Source organism: Temnothorax longispinosus, chromosome 9 (assembly GCF_030848805.1).
Source record: "Temnothorax longispinosus isolate EJ_2023e chromosome 9, Tlon_JGU_v1, whole genome shotgun sequence".
In the NCBI taxonomy this organism is placed as follows: domain Eukaryota; kingdom Metazoa; phylum Arthropoda; class Insecta; order Hymenoptera; family Formicidae; genus Temnothorax; species Temnothorax longispinosus.
Window position 1 is genome coordinate 17,129,916 of NC_092366.1, and position 20,617 is coordinate 17,150,532.

Here is a 20,617-nt window from a genome sequence, read left to right on the forward strand (position 1 = left end):
TTACGGAGACACGTTAATCTCGTCTCGCGATACGGTTTCACGACATTTCTCGCATATCCTGGGAACGCAACGAGATAAGCGACGTCAAATAAACTCGCCCCTTTTTCATATTTCTGTTCTTTTTTTTATTTAATGTTGACTCCAAGTTTATCTTGGGGATTCTTTTCGAGATTGAACATACGATGCCGTTATCTGCAGAGGATATTTTTGACGCTCGAGCCGCAAGGATCGTTGCCGCTTCTCGCCAGTTGTCGCTGTTCGCTGCGGGGAAAAAAAGGTTGCCTCCCTTCTCGCCCGCCATCGCGCCGGCGGTGTATCCCGATCCCGCCGTCACGTTATCCTGCTTCCGCCGTCTGCGCCGTGCATTCGTTCGGATCAGTTCGGACCGTTTCGGACTCCAAGGCTGCTGGCTGCTCCGCGATCCCCCGTCGCGAACCCTAGGAGACCTGCCGACTGTGCGCCTCTGCGACTCGCAATCGACGAGGCGAGCGAACTGTGCGAGGCGTGTGCGTTTAAAAAAAGAGACGGAGAACTGCGGATGTTGACGCGCGGCACCGCTCTCGCCCCCCGCGATTGCTCCGTTTACGCCGGACGGTTTTAACGAGCGGGCAGGATACAACGTGAGGACACCTTCCCCGCCCGGTATCGACCGCGTCTTCCGGGATCTCGATATCCTTGGGTCGTCCGACCGCGCGGCTCCGTAATCGGGGATAATCGTCACACCGGCGAGCTCGAGGTAAGCGATCAGTTTCCTTTATCGATCACGGTTGTTTAGACCACCGCACACACACCTGGCCCTCGGCGATATCGGATCCACCCTCCCGAGTCCCGCCGAGGCTGCGATCTCGCTGGTGATGGTTTCATAAGTTCGTCGCAGGCGGAATCCCGAGCGTCGACGACGGCGATAACGGGAAAATTTCCTTCCTCGCGAAACGTCGACGTCTGGCCTGGAACACGAGTTATAAGTAGACGTATTATACGCCGAATGTGGAAAAATGTGGAACGTGATACTCCGTTGTATTTACATCATCCTTGACATTCGCCTCTTAGCGCATTCATCGCCGAGCTAATTTTATGTTTTCCGTTCACGCCGGATTGATTTTATATTTTTATATTAAGAAGAAGAAGAATAAGATACTTAATTTACAGCTATAGCACTGAGTTGCACAGAGGTATGATGTGTGATAATTATTTGACAGTCACTGATGACAGAAACATAAACAAAAGGACTCGGTGTTATGGCGGTAAATGTGTTAGGGCCGGTTGTTCCAACCTGTTGGTAATCTAACTAATAGTTAAATCATATGTCTATCTTTGTTTAATGTAAAGGATAAACAAAGACATATATATGATTTAACTGTTAGTTAGTTTACCAAAAGGTTGGAACAACTGACCCTTAACTAGGTAGACATTGCATACGTTGGGATGTCTATCTAAAAAAAGATGATCTCTGATATTCAGTCCTTAACTATGGATATTACGCCGTTGAGTCCTGAGGACTTCTGTTTTTAGATATGAAAGAAAAGGAAAATGAAAAGAACTTTTCTTCGCTCTGGTATGCGCCGCTGCATTTTCTTGTATCTTTAATCGTGCAGGATCAAGTTTTATTCGTTTTTCTCGAAGAGAAAACAATTAATCAGTACAAAATAAGTGGGGAGAGATATCTAAAAGAATAATGCTTGATATTCGACTCTTAACTGTCGAGAGGACTCCTACTTTTAAATATGAAAAAAAGAGAGACAAAAATAGCCGTTCTCCACTTTGTACTTGTCGCTATATATTTTCACTTTTCAGCGTTAACTGTGCAAAGATAAAGTTTTATTTGTTTTTCTAGAAAAGAAAATAATCAAAATTACAAAAGATGTAACGGGAGTTCTGGAGACTCCGTATCCGATATGATGATTCAAGCTGTTGTATTTATGTCGCTAAGACACGTCGATGCTTGAGGGTTGAAGACGGTTGAAGATCTTCCTTCCTCGAGGGGACAAACGCTCAGAGAAAGGATAATGGATGAGGTAATTGTCGACGCGCACGGCAATGCCTTCCCCGTAAGTCTGAGGAAAGTTTTTTGTAAACCGCAGGATTTTGGTCTCGACTTTCTCTTTTCTTAATTCTCGGTATGTGGCCGAGCGAATTGCTTACAGATGTCTACTTACAGATGCGCCTCCCGCTCTTTCCTTTTTTTTCGTCTCGGGAAATGAGAGCTTTTTCTTCAAAAAGGGGAAGACCCGTGTTTTTCGACTTCGAGCCGCAGAAGGTGTAGTTCAAAACGGACGTGTTTATACTTATGTCACGCCATCGCGACTCTGTTTACATATAAAACGAATCGTTAAAGTCGCGCGGCATCCGCGTCGCGTAGAGACGTGGAAAAACGCGCGTTTATCCGCGCCAAACAAGACTGACGGGATAAATTAAGGATAACGACTTAGATACGACCAAATCGTATATGAATTCGCAAATACAACGAACAGATGGTCAAGCAAACATTATCATTGCGACGTAAGAATGTTCTTAGAATGAGAAAACATGTATTTTTTGCCGATAATTATTTTCCTCTCTTATTTTTTTTCTTCTAAACTTCTCTTCGACCGACCAAGCGGTTGCGTGCCCGTTGTTTCATCATTTCTCACTTCTGATTTACGTAAAAATTTCAGGATTGAAAGTGGATCGAGCCTATACAAATCCAATTCGCAAGATGGAATTTGAAAACAATGTCCAGAACGGGCTTCACAAATTATGGATACTCGATTCGTTCCTCTCACCGTGCAACCTGTGGTCATTAACTCAGTTTATCCCAATCAACGCGGTCGAACATCTTCAGATGGTTACTCTCGACCGGCTCGAAGGAAAATACTGAAAGTTTGCCCCGCCGTTTTTTAATCCCACCCCTCTCTCGCCACGTTACGGGGAATTAATCGTCGAACAATGGCGCTCGATTATCTCGTTATCTTCCAAACGCATCGCTTCTGCGAGAATGCACTCTTTAGCTAGAAAGCTACCAGCTTATTTATCACTCTGACGTAGAAGTCGTTCGCAAAAGCGATCGCGAGTTGCAAATGGGAGGAAAGAACCAACAATAGGTACGTGGCCAGAGGCTCCCCTGGCCGTGAATCTCGTCTCGACGCGACGAGAGAGCCGCGCGAGTTCTCGCGTTGCAGTAATCGTAGTAAAAGAAAAAGGAGAGAAAAAAAACGCGTCCAGACACCTAGGCTGAAATTGTATCTTACTTTCGCGACCGTGCGAAGGAAACTCCGCGGCGGCGAGTAAGCCTCGGAGGAAAGCGCGCGTGGATGAGACTTTGCGTTTTATGGCTGTTACGGCGATGTGATCGCGGGCTTCCGCTCGCCTATTAATTCGCTAATTAGCGCAGGTCCGTACGCGGTGTCGAAGATGTTCTGCGCGATAATTAGCTCGGTCAATTAACGCGTGGCCTTAAACTTTCACGTAGTCCTGCCGCCGCGCCGGTACGGCCTCCACGACACGTATACGGTAATTTAATGTAATTTAGCGTGTTTACATCTTTTCCTTTTACTACAACGATTATATATAACTGGAACTCGCGCGAGGAACCTCGATATTTTCTCTTTTTTTTTCTATTTCAAATCCTTCGTTACGATGGACAACTTTCTTCGTTTAGTATAATGAAAATTTTCACTGTCACGATTTTTTTTAATTTAAATCTATCGCGGAGGAATTAAAATAGGACGGTTTTAACCGCAGGAAAGATCATGTTTATTAAAATCTATTTTAATTACTGTGCCAGAGCGAGAAAAGAGCGAGTTTATCACACGGACGTTTGACATACTAATGTTCGAAGAGGCGAGTCGCGGGCATGCAGCGAATGCAAATGCGCTCTGGATAAGACTCGGTTCGCATAGGCGAGCCTCGTGGAATGATTTTAGCGAACACGGACGATAAATATATCCACATGGCATGGACCCCGAGGAAGAGAGAAAGAGAAAGAGAGGGAGCAGGGACTTCGGATCTCGCGGCTCCGAATCGAGTCTCCTCGAGGAGAGAAAGAGGGAACGGAATGTTTCTCACTTCTCTTTGCTTTCACGAGCTTTGACGATTTCTTTGACATGCTACGCGCAACAACAGCAACATTGCACACGTCGATTACCGAGAACATCGCCTCATCAGCATCGTTTCCTGGCATTCTACAACATATCGAATTAATTTTCCCTACTTTTATTACCCGCCGACGAAAAACGTAGCTTTCTCTGTGCATAATTAAGACACAAAATTGAAATATTTATATTCGGAAGAATGTTAGTCCAAAAAATAGTGTATTGTTGAATTGAATAATATTAGTATATTATTGAAAATAGTATTTTATTCGAAGAAACCCGCGAGAGAGTCGAGAAATGTGAACGAGTACTTTATAGGGATAGATATACTGAAATGGCATTGTAAATATCTCAGGAAAGAATTTCTGGTAAATCACGGGACTAATGTCTTTCCGTACCGCGATATTCGGGAATGCTGAGGATTACTGTCGTTCATAAATAGAATTATCTTCCTCGCAGTCGCCCCCATGTGTGACCGCCGTCCATTTACTGAAATATCTCGGTAACTGCTGAATCCAGTGCGCCCAGTCGCTATACAGTTTACATTGAGAGTGCCGAACAAAGTAACAATCTCTTGATTCCCAGGATTTCACACGAAAGCAACGATGAAACGACTACGTTTAGAAATTTACCTCGACGGAAAATTGGTCTGTTTCGCGTTTTTTGGATTTTTTTTTTTAAACTGGAATTAAATTTGAATTGGTCAGTTTAAATATAAATTTTGTCATATTTCTATTAGGGATAGACGATGCGATTGGGGAGAACATTCGTTCGCGACCGATCTGAATGCGTTATTTTACACATTTGTATATCTTCGGACAGAAATTTTCCAGCTACGCGCTTTATATGGTTGCCAGGAATAGTTTACGACCGATATCCTATCTATCGATCACACTGCGCTCTTAAGATATGCCGTTGCTAGCTTTATTCGTGTCTAAATATAAATGACTCTCCGTTTAGTCTGTCATCGCTATTTCCTACATTTATTTCGTATATAAAACGCTAAGGCGCGTCAATGTCTGGGTGAGCCGATTTATTACGATTCTTGTTCGTTGTTTGAATCAAATCTCTGAGATCGTTTCGGTCTGATACACTGAGAATACAAGGCGGCAGACGGCCTTAACTTAGCACACAAACGACTTCATGCTGATAATTATTATTTAATTACTATTAATATATTAATAATTATTATTAAAATTATTAATAGACACAAATTATTTGGAATGTCGATAATTGGTGTCGATCTGAAAGTTTCATCGGGTTTTGAAATCAGGAAAATAATAACTAATAACAGTTTAACGGTTTAATAATAAATTATATTTAATAATACTTTTATAATTTAATACATGTAATAATTTTGTAGAAATTATAATAAATTTAAAGTTTAAGTAAGTTCAAAAATTAGAATATATATAATTAATAGAAAAAGTGGAAACGAAAAGACGAAAAGAGGTATTTGCGCAATAATTAATATGCATGAACAATATACATATTAGTCAGTACATAGTTAGCGTTAAATATAGTCGTTTAAAAGTCCTATTTTTCATCTTTACGTCGAATGTAGCTCATACTAATAGTCTGAAAGTCCTGGAGAGACAATAGCATGGAAAATAATTATGACGAACGTAATTCTATAGAATAATGACATGGGAATTTTATAGCGTCATGTACACAGAGGTATTTTTCTAAAATAATAAAGTAAATAATATTACAAAGGCAGGAAACATAATACTTGTAAAATTAATAAAATCCAAGTAACTATTGGTTTGTACTTTCGAGCTACAACTAGTGTCAACTTTGTTGCGGTATAGGCTTCCTAAAATTTTTCGTAAAATGAAAATATTTTCTGGCAGTTTGTACAATTGAAAAAAGAAGAACTTTCGGTGAAGTTACGTTCAGCCAGCTGCTGATCGCTCTTGATCGTTTATTTTTCTAGGAACAGACCTTTCTACATAGCACCACCCAAGAAACTCCGGTTACGTCACTTGAGCTCGACATTCGTGGCCGAAGTTTTCGACACACTTGTCGTCACAGAACAACCGTGGGAATTAACGATCAACGTAGACTCGCCGAACCGTTTCGTTACGCATAGACCGTCGCTTTGGATCTTCGTGATGATCTTCGTAACGGTTGGATGCCGCAAGGATTTCCGCGTTTCCTCGTTGTGCTTCCCCTGGTACTTCTCCTTCGTATCGTTCAAGATATTGTCCAGATCCTCTTCGTTCGACGTCCTGTGGTCATCGTCGCATTTCGGTATCTTATTAATAATCTCCTTACGTGGACACGTAAAGTTTTGCACGTAAGTTTCACTGTTTTTTTGTTCCTTCGATGACTTCTTCAGGTCAGTCTCGGGACTCGAGTCGAAGATCACCTTTCCGCCGTCTCCCACGAATTTCACCTTTCTTTTAGAGGAGTCCGGTCCGAGGAGGACCTGTCCGCCGTCGCCGGTGTACTCGATATCGCCCATGTTGCGGTTCACGCGCAGTCTGCAACCGTCACCGATGACGTGAACGCTGCCGGAATTCTTCGACAGGGCAATCCGGCAGCCGTCACCCGTGATCTCCAGCACATGCTGATTCGAGTGCATCTTAATGACGAGCCCGTCGCCGTGGAATCGCTTGATGTCGTCGTCGACGTCGACCTCGTCGGGAGAATGCTTACAATGTCTCATGGAATTGCTCTTAATCTTCCGTTCCTTCGTCTTCAAGTCCGGTTGCTCGTCGTGGGAGATCGTCACTGACACTTGCAGATTGTCATCTCTCTTCATTATTGATATTAGGGAACATTTTCCTCGACACATACTTGTTCCGTGGCAACTACAACAATTATCCAATCGTTGTTGTTCGTTGGATGATTTATTGTACAAGTAATGTATTAATTACTAATCAGGTACTGTGTTATCGAAGGGTTTCTTCTTCTTAATAAACCTCTTTTTACTTCTTTCTATCGCCACTAAAATATTACCACTAAGATATATCCTGTTTTTAGAGGCGAGTATACCAGAAAGAAAAAGTGCGTTCGTGCAGAGATACGCGCGAGAGAGAGTTATTTACGTTACGGCGAGCGGCGTGACACGAGTTCGTTCCCTACGTTGTAGCCGCGTAATAACGAATGCGTTCGCTCGCTTTGCGTGGTGGTGGGCACGTGTGACGACGGGTTCTTCACCGCACAATCGGCCCCGATTATCACTGCTTCTCGCGGGACTTCCCGCGAGACCGTTCGCAGCAGTGAACTCCGTTCATTGATACCAGACTCGTAACTAGGAATTACAGCGCCTTTTACGATCTGTTACCGGTTACGTGTCATTTATCTGTCACAGATAATTAGAGTACGTTGAGATTAAACAAGTTTTCCTCTGTATAATGTTATATATCTCAATATTTAATATATATCGCAATTTATTTGAGTATTATTTCTATATGTACGAAAAGAGCTAGAATTTTTCACGAAGTTTTAAATTTTATCCTGTTTCGTGTTTAATTATATCTATTAAAAGTGAATTTAAAATTGATACTGGGGACATTGTTAAGTTAATTGTTAGCAGCCCGTAATTACGTATAATTAGCCACAATTATCTCGTGAATTCTTAGCATCATATATATTAGAAGATTTCACCAGCGTAAAAAAAAAAAGTAGACTGAAAATTAAACTGTAAGATGTAATTTTAACACATAATATTTTCTGCCAATTTTCCTGTTTTTATTTATTCTCATATATCGATTTATGCTCCTTATATTGTATTTTTTATATTATATTATTTTATTTTACAATATATATCATCTTATATCAAGTATCTTCTCTTTTGTAAGATATGCATCATTTACTTTCTCATGCATCACCCTGAGAGCCCTGAGAGGATTTATATATATTCTAGAATATATATAGGTAATATACATTATTCTATTCTACTCCCGAAGTCTCACTAGAAACTTAACGTCTTAATCTTAATTTTAATTGCTCGAAATTTTCAGTGAGGAAAAATTGATTTCAAATCGGCAACAAAGTATTTGTGACAATTTGTTAATTAAAAAGACATCCTACATGGTTGAATGTGCATGCCGTTTCTTTTACACCGGAAATATGCAAAGAGATGCAAATATTGCAATGTGACGAAAAAAGATCTTTGGAATTAAAAAGGATCGTATTTGCCAAAGCCTAGTTACGACTCTGTTTGCCTTATCTTTTCTTCTCTCTCTCTCTCTCTCTCTCTCTAATTCGGCACGCCGTTCTCTCGCCGTCATTCATCACGGTCGAGCGAAGGCCAAAACGGTTTGCCGACTCGAAGCGTCTGAAAAGGGGCTTTACAACAGCTTAATATAATCGTAACGTCATCTTTAGGTTTTCAAAGTGTCAGGGATTAATCTTTGCAAATCCTGCTTAGCTTTTACAGTTTTCTTTATTGATATCTCGAAATATAGTACATATAAATTATATTTCTTTAAAATTTCTGTCTAATTAAATGCAGAATGCCTCTGCATTATACCTTTTAATGATAAAAATTGTTAGAGGATATAACATAGCTATATTCCTTGGAAAAATATGAGCATTGAAACATTTTGTTAATATTTTCATTTTGTCTAAGAGGCTGGTGTCCGTTGAAAATAAATATTTCCCCTGAAATATTGTAATTCCTCGAAAGAAAGAAAGAGTGATACAAATATTTTCGGGACACTGCGGATGTATGTGTACTGCGGATTTCACTGTGCAATCGGAGGAGAAATGGCAAAATATGCATATAAGATTAAAACAGAAAGTGTTACTTGGAGCGAATATGGAATGCACCTTTCCCCAGCAAGAGTTTTAACAATGGTGTACCTTGTAACAATAATAGGCCGAAAATTAATTATCTTTTGATACTTATCTTATTGGACTGAACATTTTAAGGTATAAAGAGAATGAGAGATAACTTCTTCTACACTTTACTATATTTACCGGATTCCTAGATTTGTTTTATTACTATATGCTAGAAGATAAATAACTCTTCTTTCGTTTAGATCGAATCAAATCTTATTCTCTTCTTTAAAAAATTATAAAAATTCTTTGTTTCTTTTTCTGTTTTCGCACAATTTTGTAAATTCTAATTGTGTTAATGACTATTTGTCATTGATATCATCATGTATCTTATCTCGCGACGTCCCACTCAACGTTCCTGGCACAGTCCGCTCTCACTGTCATTCGGTCACACGATTTCTCGTAAATCGCGATTTACGAGTGAATTGCACTACGTCGTTCGATAATCGGGGGAGTAATTTAGTGACTCATTGTATAGTAGTGCGACAAAATATCTGTGCGAACAATCTACGAGGTATCAGCTGTGCTCGTAGATATGCGCTTAGAGGGAATCACCTAATTCCTCCTCGCGTTATCCGCTATTTCATATCTATCAGTGCATAACACTGGTCTCTATCAGTCAGAGTACGTCAATCAAGAGACGAGAGATAAACTGATAACAGAGAGCTCAAAGGGTTACTCTTGATTGATCTTTCGCGAAAAATAATAAATGGATTTTCCCGGTCCAGCGTGAATCATGCAAAATGCAAATTAGAACTTATTTGTTATAAATTATCTGCAAATTGTCAATTTTACGCCTCTATACGAATGAATAAATCGTAAAACGTAAGTAAAGTTTGCGAAGAGAATCCCTCTTTCTTTCTTTCTTTCTCTCTGTTAAAAATTAAATGATTAACAATATAATATGCTGTGTAAATTAATGAAGAATCAAATGTTTTACTTAGTTTTTATTATTCTCTACTAAATAGTTAATCATTGAGCTGTTCCCTAATCCGGCACGCGCGAATCGGAAAAATCGTGTCTAGACTATCAGAAATGATTTCCTTTGCATGAATCGTGTGTACCATTCGACTAATTCAATATGACCGTGATTGGAATGCCATAACTTGATTTTGAAACGAAATAGCTTTATCGATTTGGCGCTGTGCGAGCTAATTGCTCCTGTCTGCATCCTCAGTCCGCTACTGTCCGTATTGGATGATTCTTTTAGCCTTGGATTCGAAAAATTCTTGTAACATGACCAATTCCGTGTTCAACAATCAGCTATCTAATTTTAGAGAATTAGTATGTTTGTTACATCGTCTCACTGTATACAATCTTCAAAAAGCTTCATTTTGCATTGGTTTCTGCAAGTCCGTAATCAGAATGCTAGCCAAAAACTGGCTATTCCTAATTAAATTAAATTTATGAGCCTCAAAAATATATCTACCTAACTGTTATCCCAACGTTCAAACGTATTTATATAGATACGTATGACTTTATATATAAATTAGAACGTATTAATATTATATTTAATTATTTTTGTACTCATTCGTTCTCCTCTGCGATATTTTTCAGTGGCATGATGATAACGAAATGAGCGATTTGCTCGATACCGTAATAATGGAGACCTCGTGCCCCGAGCCTGAAAATTGTCTGAAGGTATCCTCGCCGATGAACGTGGCGCGGCAGGACTCGGGCGTACCGGAGGATCTTGCTTCGCCTCTCAATGGAGAGGAGGATCCGGATCTCACTATGAACAGCGATTGCAATATCACTGTCATTCACATCACCGAGTCGCAGAACAGCAAGACGAACGACAAGACGCTAGCTGAGAATAAGGACAGCAAGGACGGCAGCGATAGCGGCGTCGAGGGTTGCGCGACAGAAGTTCCAAGAGTGAGTTTCAGTATATAAAGTTTTATTCACTAGATAAGATTTTAGTATTTTCTTAGGATAAAAACTCTTTTACATGCTTTCAATATGTAAAACCAAGAATGTGCAGACACTAATGATAGTAGATCTATAAATTATAAATACTTATTTAGATCACATATTCTTGCAGGTACGCAGTAGAAACAGCGTCGACTACACGAGCAGTTGTGGCGGCCTGGACGAGGCCTCTTGCGACTCCAGCCTCGTCAGTTGTTGCTCGGTGTACGAGGACGCGTGCGGATCCACGTTGCCAGACGATGTGCGACTGGGTACTACCGGCGGCGAGGGCACGAGCGAGGGCGGTAGCGAGAGCTCGTCCATCGCCGGCAGCGTGTCCGTGCGAACGAGCCGTATGAACGCGAAGAGGACCACAACGGCGTCCAGCGCGGCCAAGAAGAAGATCACGAGCGGTACCGAGTCGCAAAAGAGCGCTCGTGCGAAACCAACGAGCGCGACCTCGGGCACGAGCTTAGGCTCGACGACGCCGCGGTCTAAGTCGCGAACAGCAACGCCCAGAAATATAATGACCAAGATTCAAGGTGCGGGCAGGGAACGGGACCATCGACCACGATCGAGGGAAAAATTGAGCGCTCGAGAGCCGAGCTCCTCCCTCGTTGCAGACACCAAGACGCCTGCTGGTAGTCGTGGTACGGTGACGTATGGCTGTCGGTCCAGCAGCAGCGCAGTATCCAATTTATCCACTCCCACTGCGGCTTCGATCGCGAGGACGAGGACGAGAGTGCTGCCGGACTCACTGCCGTCTGCACTGACCACGGAGATCAACAAGGATCTTGCGCAGCGTGGCGGGAGAATTGTCAGGAACGATTCATCGAGATCGAGGACCGGGTCCAGCACGCGAGGGGCGCGCACGCCAGCGTCCACGCCGTCTGAGGAAACGAGAGTGAAGATACCGTCCTTGTCAGCTTCTCGCGTTCTCTGCGCGAAGAGTACTGTCTCACGTGCTGATAATAAATCCGTTGGCCAAGATAACAAGGCGCTCGATACGTATGCAACGTTGCCGCGTAGGAACAGAAATAAACTGACGATCTCGAAAGCCGGCGAGAAGACGGACAAGATGACCAGAAGTCGATCTGGAAGTCGAGACGTTAGCCTCAGTAGAACCATTGAGAAGAAGAGCGTTATTGGGAGGGATTCGTCTTCCGTTCACAAGAGTCTGCCGCCGTATCCCAGACAGAGAACCGAAAAAACTCGTATATATCACGAGACCAGCGCACAGACTGGCTTGACCGGGCAGGACATCGAGAACGCGATGTCCGGACAACCGAGCGCCATCGCTGGGCCCGAGGTCGTCGAGAGACTGCACAAGGGCTGTCAAACGGAAGACGCGTGGGACGACGTACAGACCTTGCAGGATAACTTGAGAAGCTTGAATGAGGAAAGCAGCAGTCTGCGGGAAGAGAACGAGAGATTGAAACTCGAGTTGGCCGAGGCGAATCGTCTTCTAGAGGAGGAACGGGCCGATCACGCGTTTGCGCGTAAGGAACTCGATAGAAACGCGCAACGGGTACTGGCTATGCTAGGAACGCCGCAATCAGAACATGCAGGTAATTCAATAGTACAAAAACAAATGTGATAATATAATGCAAAATTATTTTATATTACTTCTGTATCTGCGTAATTTGCAAAAGTAAAATTTGTAGAAAATAAAATGTTATCGATGAAATTTTCTTTCAGAGGGCAGCGACAGCTTCCTCGAGCTCGAAAGTCATATACAATCTTCGGGACAAGTTGTCGCTAATCAACAAGTTGAAATAGCTGATCTGCAATCGCTCTGTCGTATGTTAAGCAGGGTAAGAAAATCATATCTACCAGCAGTTTCTATTATAATACAAAAATTATTTCTGTAATTTTTCCTGTCAAGGAAATATCTTTTTATCATTTTATATTTTTGTTGAAGGATTTGGACAAAAGTGTAGCTGCGCAGAAAGCCTTGCTACAACAGCAACAAGAATTGGAAGCCGAATCAGCCGAGATGCAAGATTTTCTCCAAGAGGAGAAAGCCACATTGGCGGAGGCGCTCAAAGATGCCGAATTGGAGGTGCGTAGTTTTCTAAGTTCCCTTCTTGAAGTATGTACCGTTTGTTTCATATTCGTTTGTCTTTTGTAGCTCAAGAAAAAAAGCGAAGCCTTAACTCAAAGAGAGACGGAATTAGAGAGACAAATGGAGGAGTGTAAACATTTAGTGCGAATTAGCGAACAAAGAAGGTATGCCTCACGAAAACTTTTGACAATATTTCTCCTAAACAATATAAATTATATTTCAACAATTAATTATCCGTTTTTAGGCAAGAGAATTTATCAATGAGTCTAAAGTTGAATGCCGTTGAACGAAGAAGTAGGGAACTTTTACTCACTCAAGGCGCTGCTATGTCCGGAGCGGCTGTAGCTCTTTCCGGGCTTAGCACCAGATTGGAAGGATTGATAGATCAATTAATTGCTTCTTATAACATCTCAGTAAAAGATCTTGAAGTAAGTATAATGATGAAAGTTCTCTTTTGCGTACAAAGTGGTTTATATTCTTATAATAGCTATTTTGTGAACAGTTATAACATGCTACCTTTTATAAATAAATATAATAGACAATAACGATCATAATAGAGAGATGGAGGATTAATATTCTATTTTTACTATTTTTCTCTGCTAACTTTCCTTCTAAATTTAATAATTAAAAATTTATATTGATTATTGTTAGACAGTTTAAATGCATTGTAATTCTTTCCCCAAAAAGGATGTTATATATCATAACGAAGCGTACAGTAGAAGTAACAGTAGCGTGGAGTCTAGTCCGGTTAGCTCTAAGCAGAGTTTAAAAGAACGCACGCCGAGCCCGAAGAGTGGATCCTTCGTTTCCGCGGTGATCAGCGCAATTCGGAACGCCGCGACGCATCCCTTCGCGGCTAGAAACATCGATAAAAAATCCAGCCTGGATTCGTCTAAGCAGATTTACAAAGGTAATTGAATACGAATGAGATGCCACAATAAGGATATTACATTCAGATCCATTAAAACCATAATTTTGATTTTCTAGAACTAAGTATGGAATCGTCGTCCGACTTGCTCGATTTTGAAACCGAGCCATGTTTGATGATGGAAAGCGTCCTGGAAGACGTGCCTTTGCCGGACACATACTCGCATAACATGATATCGAGCAGCGATTCTCTACGCAGAGCACTGAGTTTCTCCGAAACGTCGGACGAGCATAATCTAAGGAAGACAAAGTACGGCGACGAATGTACAAGTCTCACGAATCTCACCCAGGCGATCCTGCATCGTCGTAAGGCAAGTATCTGAGATAAATCAAACTCGTAACTTATTAGAAATATAAAATAATCATAATAATTAATCGTATAAAAATTTGCAGGTGGAGGACGAGGGTGACGACGATTGCGATTCCGTGAGCGAATCTGACACCGGGACCAATGACGGTCCTGTACCTTTGACGGATTACTGTCCATCTGTGGATCTCGTCGATCAGGTGATCGAGGTGGACAATCTCGTTACTAAACTTCTCAAAGTGCTACGAATCATACAGCTTGACAACGATACGTGTATACAGGAATTGAAAGAAGAGAAGTGAGTTTAATAAATCTGATCGGATCGTAAGGATTAAACCTCCAATTATTAATTCGGAATGTCATTTGCAGGTCTAACTTGGAGATAAAATTAGAAGCCACTGTAACGGAATTGAACGAGCTTCGCAAGATCATCGATAATCTTCATCAATCACCGGAAGAAGTCCTGAACAACGTGCCGGATCGACGACGTAGCGTTGTGGAGAATTGCCGGATTTTGCTTAAAGAGGTAATAGCCGGCGATGTCGCCGATACATTTTTATAGTGTGCTTCTTTCACGCTACTGCCATATCTCTGACATAAATTATTGACTTTCCTGAAAGAGATGTCAAATGGTATAATTCCTCTGTAGGCGGGTAAGGAGGAATTTAAATTTGAGGCCGTACTTGCTAGTAATAACAGTCCCGGTGAGATAAACTGAGGATCTCGATGCGATCGAGGCGACTTCCGCTTAATATTTTAAAATATCTTATTAATTTCGTATATATATATATATTCTTCCTAATTATTATAAATTATTTTAATTCTTAAGAGAAATGTGTCAATTTTGAAAGTCTGAATTATTATATTGAACATCGACGAACATTTTATTGTAAAAGTGAGATTTCTAATTTCGACGTGAATGAATTTTTGAAAGAGTTTAGACAGCATATAAATTTGAATTATATATATTTTTCCTTTTATCGGAACGTATTTCTGTGCGCTTTGTAATGTTAATTCCAGGCTGAATTTAATATTGTACATGTGTATATTAATACGATGTTGTTATGTCGAAATTGCGAAGAATAATTGAATCAAATTTGAACAAATACGGGCTCGTCGCCGTTTTTAAAATAATTGTACAAAAGATGATTATTTAAAGAATAAATGATTCTGATTAAAATTACAACCAACTATGGCTAATTACATAAGCGTATAAAGGGATATTTAACTTTGCTGATTTTGCATTGTATTTTTTTTTACCAGCATTTGGTCAAATATATTCATGAATAATGAATAATGATTTTAAATATATATTTGTAAATGTATTAGCGTATATAAAAAATATATGTTTTATACGTCTAAATTATATTCATGTCAAAATGTATATTTAACATATATTTGAATACGTGTAATAAGTACGTGTGAACGTTGTGTAATACGCTAGTACACTTTTTTTGTGAAAATACAAAATTATAAATCGTTACTCGTTATTCGCGAATATATTATATCCAGTACTGATTCCCACCGAGTTGATCGCAGTTGATCGTAGAATTTTATATTCAATGCGTAGAAATAATTCTTCACTGTGAAATTATTAGGTTCATAATAAAGGCTTTTTCAATTGAGATAACAGGGTAGAGTATCCTACATTTAAGATAATAGCGTGTAATGGAAAATACAACAGAGTGCAAGGCACTATCATATAAAATGAAGGAATAGAATTTGGGTACCTTTTATCGTGTCTTCGATCCTGCAACACTCACATTACCGTAATCATTGTGCAACATCCAAGGAGGATAGATAATGAAATATTTTATGGCAAATCGTAGATATAAAAATGCTTAAAAAGCTTCTTAATAGACGAGGACTAGAAAAAAAAACATTTATGCGATTATTTGTGTGCGTGCGTGTGTGTGTGCATAATTTATTTCTTTTTTTTATCTAAGGATGTATATACGTTAATACCTATAAGATTTGTTTGTGATAAGTCTCAAAGACTTGTTGCTCAGTGAAATCAAAGTTGAGATTTATTGCAAACATTTAGACGAGGTTTCTTCCATCAAAATGGAGCTTTGCTTTAGGCACAACTTTAAGCATAGGAAACATTGTGATGATACACCAAACAACAACACATATGTATTTTAATGTTTAATCAAATAAATTTTCATATCTCGAGAGACACAGATGCATATAATTATATCATGTATACATAACTTTACGAAGCAGATTATATCACGTCGGTGCACGTGGAAAATTCGCAGCTAACACTTACGATTGTTTTATAAGCAAATGAATATATTGTATACCGTAACGCGCTAAATCAAAATGAAATTATAGCTAAGGCGAATATTGCATTTAGCTCGTTTAACATGTAAATACATATGTGGATACACAATCGCCCGTTACATTGTACGGATAAGGTCAATGAAATCGTGACTTTTGCAATTTTATGTATTTTAAAAGCCATCTTTTAAGTTACAGAGAGAAATGAGCTTGCCGGATAACGCTAATATCGATCGGCGCGTCCCTTTATTGATACTATAGATACACCATATAAATGCGTGGTACGACATCGACTTCGATCGTCGATCATACATCGTTTATATTCTACGAGTACTCGTCCATCATCCCTGTAGATGCAGATATCCTATCCCTGTGGAGAGAGCATGGTTCTTTTTAAATATCTTATTTCAAATAGTTATTAGTCTTGAAACGTAGATTGTACGCCCGCTGTATTGAAAGGGAAGGAAAATACCGTTTTCTTAATATATGCTGTAGGCGGAACACTATATGTATTGGAATTGCAAGCGTCGAGGAGTCATTTTAATGCACGCTCGTGCCTCGCACATGACGTATGCCACGTATCAAGGGCGCCAAGAAGTTCGCCAACCGTACAGCTGGTTGTCTGGAACATAAGATGGTCACGTCGAGAAAAAGTGTACACACTGTATTATTTTTATAATTAAAAAATTAAAAATTACGCGCGAGAGATATACCAATTGCAATACGATTACAATTTAAGATATTGATATAAATTATAATTAATGCCAATAAAATTAATTGTCAGGGCAACGACGAGTAGATGGATTCTTACCTGTGTATTGTCTTCGAGATCGCCAGATCGGTTTTGTTATGGATACCGTCAACGGCGGGTTTGTCCGGTTCGCCGATGGGCTGAATCGGGGATGTACCCTCACTGGAAATGGAGAAATTAACTTCCGTAGTGCCAGCGGAACCAGCAGCGGCACCAGCGGCACCGGCCAGGAGCAGGGCCTCGACCGGTGCCAATACGACGACAAAGCCGTCCACGTGGATGCGATAGTTCTCCGAACCGTTCTGCCGCTGGTCGTAGAAATCGGTGGTATCGGGATACCTGGACGTCGGCGCGGCCGTGGTCACATCTATCTCCTGCGGTACCACCGAGGTGGCCACGATCTCGGTCTTGATCTCGGACTCGATCTTGGACCCGGTCGGCTTGTCGGCGACGGGTAGACACCGAACGCTCGCGCCGAAGAACGCGACGATTAGCACGGTCTTGAACACGCGCATGTTGATTGATAACATTGATGAGCGGCTACTCGTCGAGTTGCCTTATCCACTCGACACACTTCGGTCTGTCCAGGTCTGTCTTCTATTCGCAAAGTCTGTCCTCGACTCGAGTCCGAGATTCCTAATTATGGCTTTTCTACTCGATTTCGATTCGAAGCACCGGTGACCTCGGGAAACTGCGGGATGCTTCTTCCTGTTCGGCTCCGGTCGTGAATTTGCCAAGTTATTTCTTGCTCGACGGACCACTTTTTGCGACTCTTAAACGAGACGCGGAAACGCGATTGGGCCAAGGACCGCGGTAACCGGTGCCGCGAGGATGCGACGAAAGCGGACGAAACGACGTTGGAGAACGTGGGACAACGTGTCTGGACAACACGGAGGATGCTCGAGGTGTGATGACCGGGCGATGTCTCGTATAACAGAGGACGATCCCGATCCCCACCTGGGCCGATCCGAACCTGTGAGCCTTCCTTCGGCTCGGTTCTAGAGATGGATCCCCGGAAAAGTTCAAGAACCTCGGCGTATACTGACGGCAACCTGCCGCTAACGGCACATATATCGTCACAGCACTGTTGATACGCCGTAAACTTCTTGTAATTTATGCGAAGATTGCCGGGAGAGATTCGCTCGAACTTGATTAAATCTGCAAAATACCCTCTCCTCCTCGCAATTTTACCGGCCAACTCTCGTAGAGGTAAAGTCGACGATATACTCAAGAAGGTATATGATTTTACATTTAAAAAGATACATGCTTTTCCTTGAGAACGAGTTGCCGAGATAAAGATACTTATATTTTCATAATTTCTCAGTTCCAAAGTCAAATTTTGAACGTAACAAAATTTTAAATTAAAAATTGGAAAGGTCTACTCGTCAGACAGATAACAAGTCTTATAACTTTTTATTTTCAGTCGCTCATAATTCAAGAATCATTCGTCTTGCGGCTAATTGCGTTTTTCCCCATTCGGTCTCCAGCTGAGAGGAAGATGCGCGACGCTGGAAACGATGCGTGGAACATTCCTCGAGCGTTCTCTCCTCATTACATTCGGATTGCAAAAGCGGAACCGCCGTCAAAGGAGAGGAACCCGATGGTATTAATAGCATTAAACGATATTCGTGGATGGAGACACGGTGGGACTGGCCGAGGACCGACTCCTCTGCTCCTCGTCAACGACGTGTCAATCGCGCGTTGAATGTCCCTCTCGGCGATAACCAGTTTTATTCGAAGGAAAAGGAGGAGCAAGAAGGGGGGAAAGCCGCCGCGATGATGCCAAAGACAGAGCGTAATAGTTATCGCACGCGGTGCCGCAGGTATACACGCGCACACGTGTACGTAGGTGTGCGCGCAATCTATAGTCACCAATCTCTGTAAAGGGCAATGTCCTATCGTGGCCGTACTCGGCCGTTCGCGGCGAGTTCATTTCCCCGATCTACCTACCGTCTCGCGGCTTGGCGCCTATTACCGTAACCTTGCCCTTGCTATCTCTCTCATCTTTTCCTCTCGCTCGCGCTTCCGCCTTGCGATGGGAACCGAATCAACGGCCATCGCAGAATCGCCGCCGGTCTTTGGGGAAACGACCTTCGCTCTCTGAAAATTCCCGGGGGCCGGGTACCGCGCGCCTTATACGGCTGGTCTCCGTTCTCGATTGATGGCGAGATCACGTTTTATGGGATTCTCAGGGTATAAGGATTCTAATTCCCGCGACACGCGCTATTTATATACCGCGACAAGAAAAGAATGAGAAAAGCAGAGGATACGGAGAGTCGACGAGAAAATACTACCAGCAATCTCTGTACAGAAGTGTACATCAGAAGTGATTTTTCCGAGAGCTTGTTGATTTAGAAGAGAAAGCCAAAATTAAATTAGAATTATAGAAGATTAGATTTCTCAATGAAATATTCTTTCGTGATTTTCGCTTGTATTTAAATATATATTCATGTTGTTGTTGCTTAAGTAATTTATTGATCAAGTAGCTTAATAGACATACATACAGTGTAAATCTTCACACATGTACAGTTTATATAAAACGATAATCATCTCGCATTCAGCGCGTTTTAACTGCTACATTAATCAAATAATTCGCTAACTCCCTCTCGTTTCATCTCGTATGGCTCTTGCGCTAATAAGCAAAGGAAAATGAGCTTTTCGATCGGCAGACGAACGATAAATCTGACGAAAGATTTATGCTAAAAAATAAAAAATAAAATATCGCAGCTTAAGCACGTTGAAAACCCCGCGTAACAAATATCGCGCACAGCGGGAGATAATTGCATGATAATAACTAGTACATTTTTTATATGTTTAAGAACTACAGCCATGGGGGGAGCTTAAAGCTAAAGGAGAGAACGAGCCGACTCGTCGAACTGGCAGATGCCGGTGGATGAGTCGCGACGCCTTCCCGGACCACAGTTCTCCACGCCGTCGCCAATCAGCACCAGCTCGTCCTGCTGCTTCTCCCCGGCGAACGAAGACACGTCGTTCCTGTCGGCGCTCGACGAAGGCAGCGCGACGTCCTCCTCCTCCCCTCTTCCGGGCAGCTGCTTCTTCAACGACGTTCCCGGTCGTCCCGATTCGACGTCGGGATTCCAAACGTTGCCGACGATGTTCCGTGCCCGACCGCCGTTTCCCGTCTTGGGCCCGGCGGGCGGCTTCCTCGCGTTCGCGAAATATCCCGGACTGGTCGGCACCTCGCGGCTCTTCGGGAAATCGAAGTTCTTCACATTTCTCGCGACTCTCCCGGCTCCTTCGGCCTGCCCGTCGCCGACGGGGGTCGGTCGCTGATCCAAGACGTTCGACGCTCCGGCATCTCCTCCTTCCGCTTTTCGCACCGAGCTCTCCTTGTCCGGACGATTTTCATTTAGCTGTATCACTTCCACGGAATAGGGCTCCTCTTGGCGAACCGCCTCGTCGGATTTGATTAAACCTTGCTGCTTCGAGCGGGATATCACCTGCTCGAGGGTCTCCAGTGCCAGGTCGCTGAGGTGGTCGTTGGCGGTATC

At 42.0% G+C, this 20,617-nt stretch overlaps 3 protein-coding genes across 5 annotated transcripts; 1 reads left to right on the top strand and 2 right to left on the bottom strand.

Annotated features, from left to right (window-relative positions):
• The first annotated feature begins 350 nt into the window (after positions 1-350).
• Corn (microtubule-binding protein cornetto) lies at positions 351-20,063 on the top strand. Of its 3 annotated transcripts, none has more exons than XM_071788107.1 (13): positions 351-736; positions 10,419-10,739; positions 10,906-12,340; positions 12,471-12,586; positions 12,694-12,834; positions 12,904-13,001; positions 13,082-13,265; positions 13,525-13,747; positions 13,825-14,075; positions 14,158-14,369; positions 14,441-14,597; positions 18,529-18,708; positions 19,925-20,063. In XM_071788107.1, the coding sequence occupies exons 2-13, from the start codon at positions 10,437-10,439 to the stop codon at positions 20,000-20,002; spliced, it is 3,378 nt and encodes a 1,125-aa protein (XP_071644208.1). In that variant the 5' UTR covers positions 351-736; positions 10,419-10,436; the 3' UTR covers positions 20,003-20,063. The 3 variants fall into 3 exon arrangements, with proteins under 3 accessions (XP_071644208.1, XP_071644207.1, XP_071644210.1); XM_071788106.1 differs by lacking the exon at positions 351-736 and adding an exon at positions 1,835-2,015; XM_071788109.1 differs by lacking the exons at positions 351-736; positions 18,529-18,708 and adding an exon at positions 1,835-2,015 and having other exon boundaries at positions 19,925-20,017.
• On the bottom strand, positions 4,891-7,253 carry LOC139819007 (uncharacterized). Its single transcript, XM_071788131.1, has one exon. It carries the CDS (start codon positions 6,868-6,870, stop codon positions 6,052-6,054), a length of 819 nt encoding a protein of 272 aa, XP_071644232.1. The 5' UTR covers positions 6,871-7,253; the 3' UTR covers positions 4,891-6,051.
• On the bottom strand, positions 16,895-18,514 carry LOC139819010 (uncharacterized). The gene is given in 2 exon segments (XM_071788134.1): positions 16,895-16,976; positions 17,145-18,514. Coding segments are annotated over 2 exon segments (573 nt in total). The 5' UTR covers positions 17,636-18,514.
• Positions 20,064-20,617: the final 554 nt, after the last annotated feature.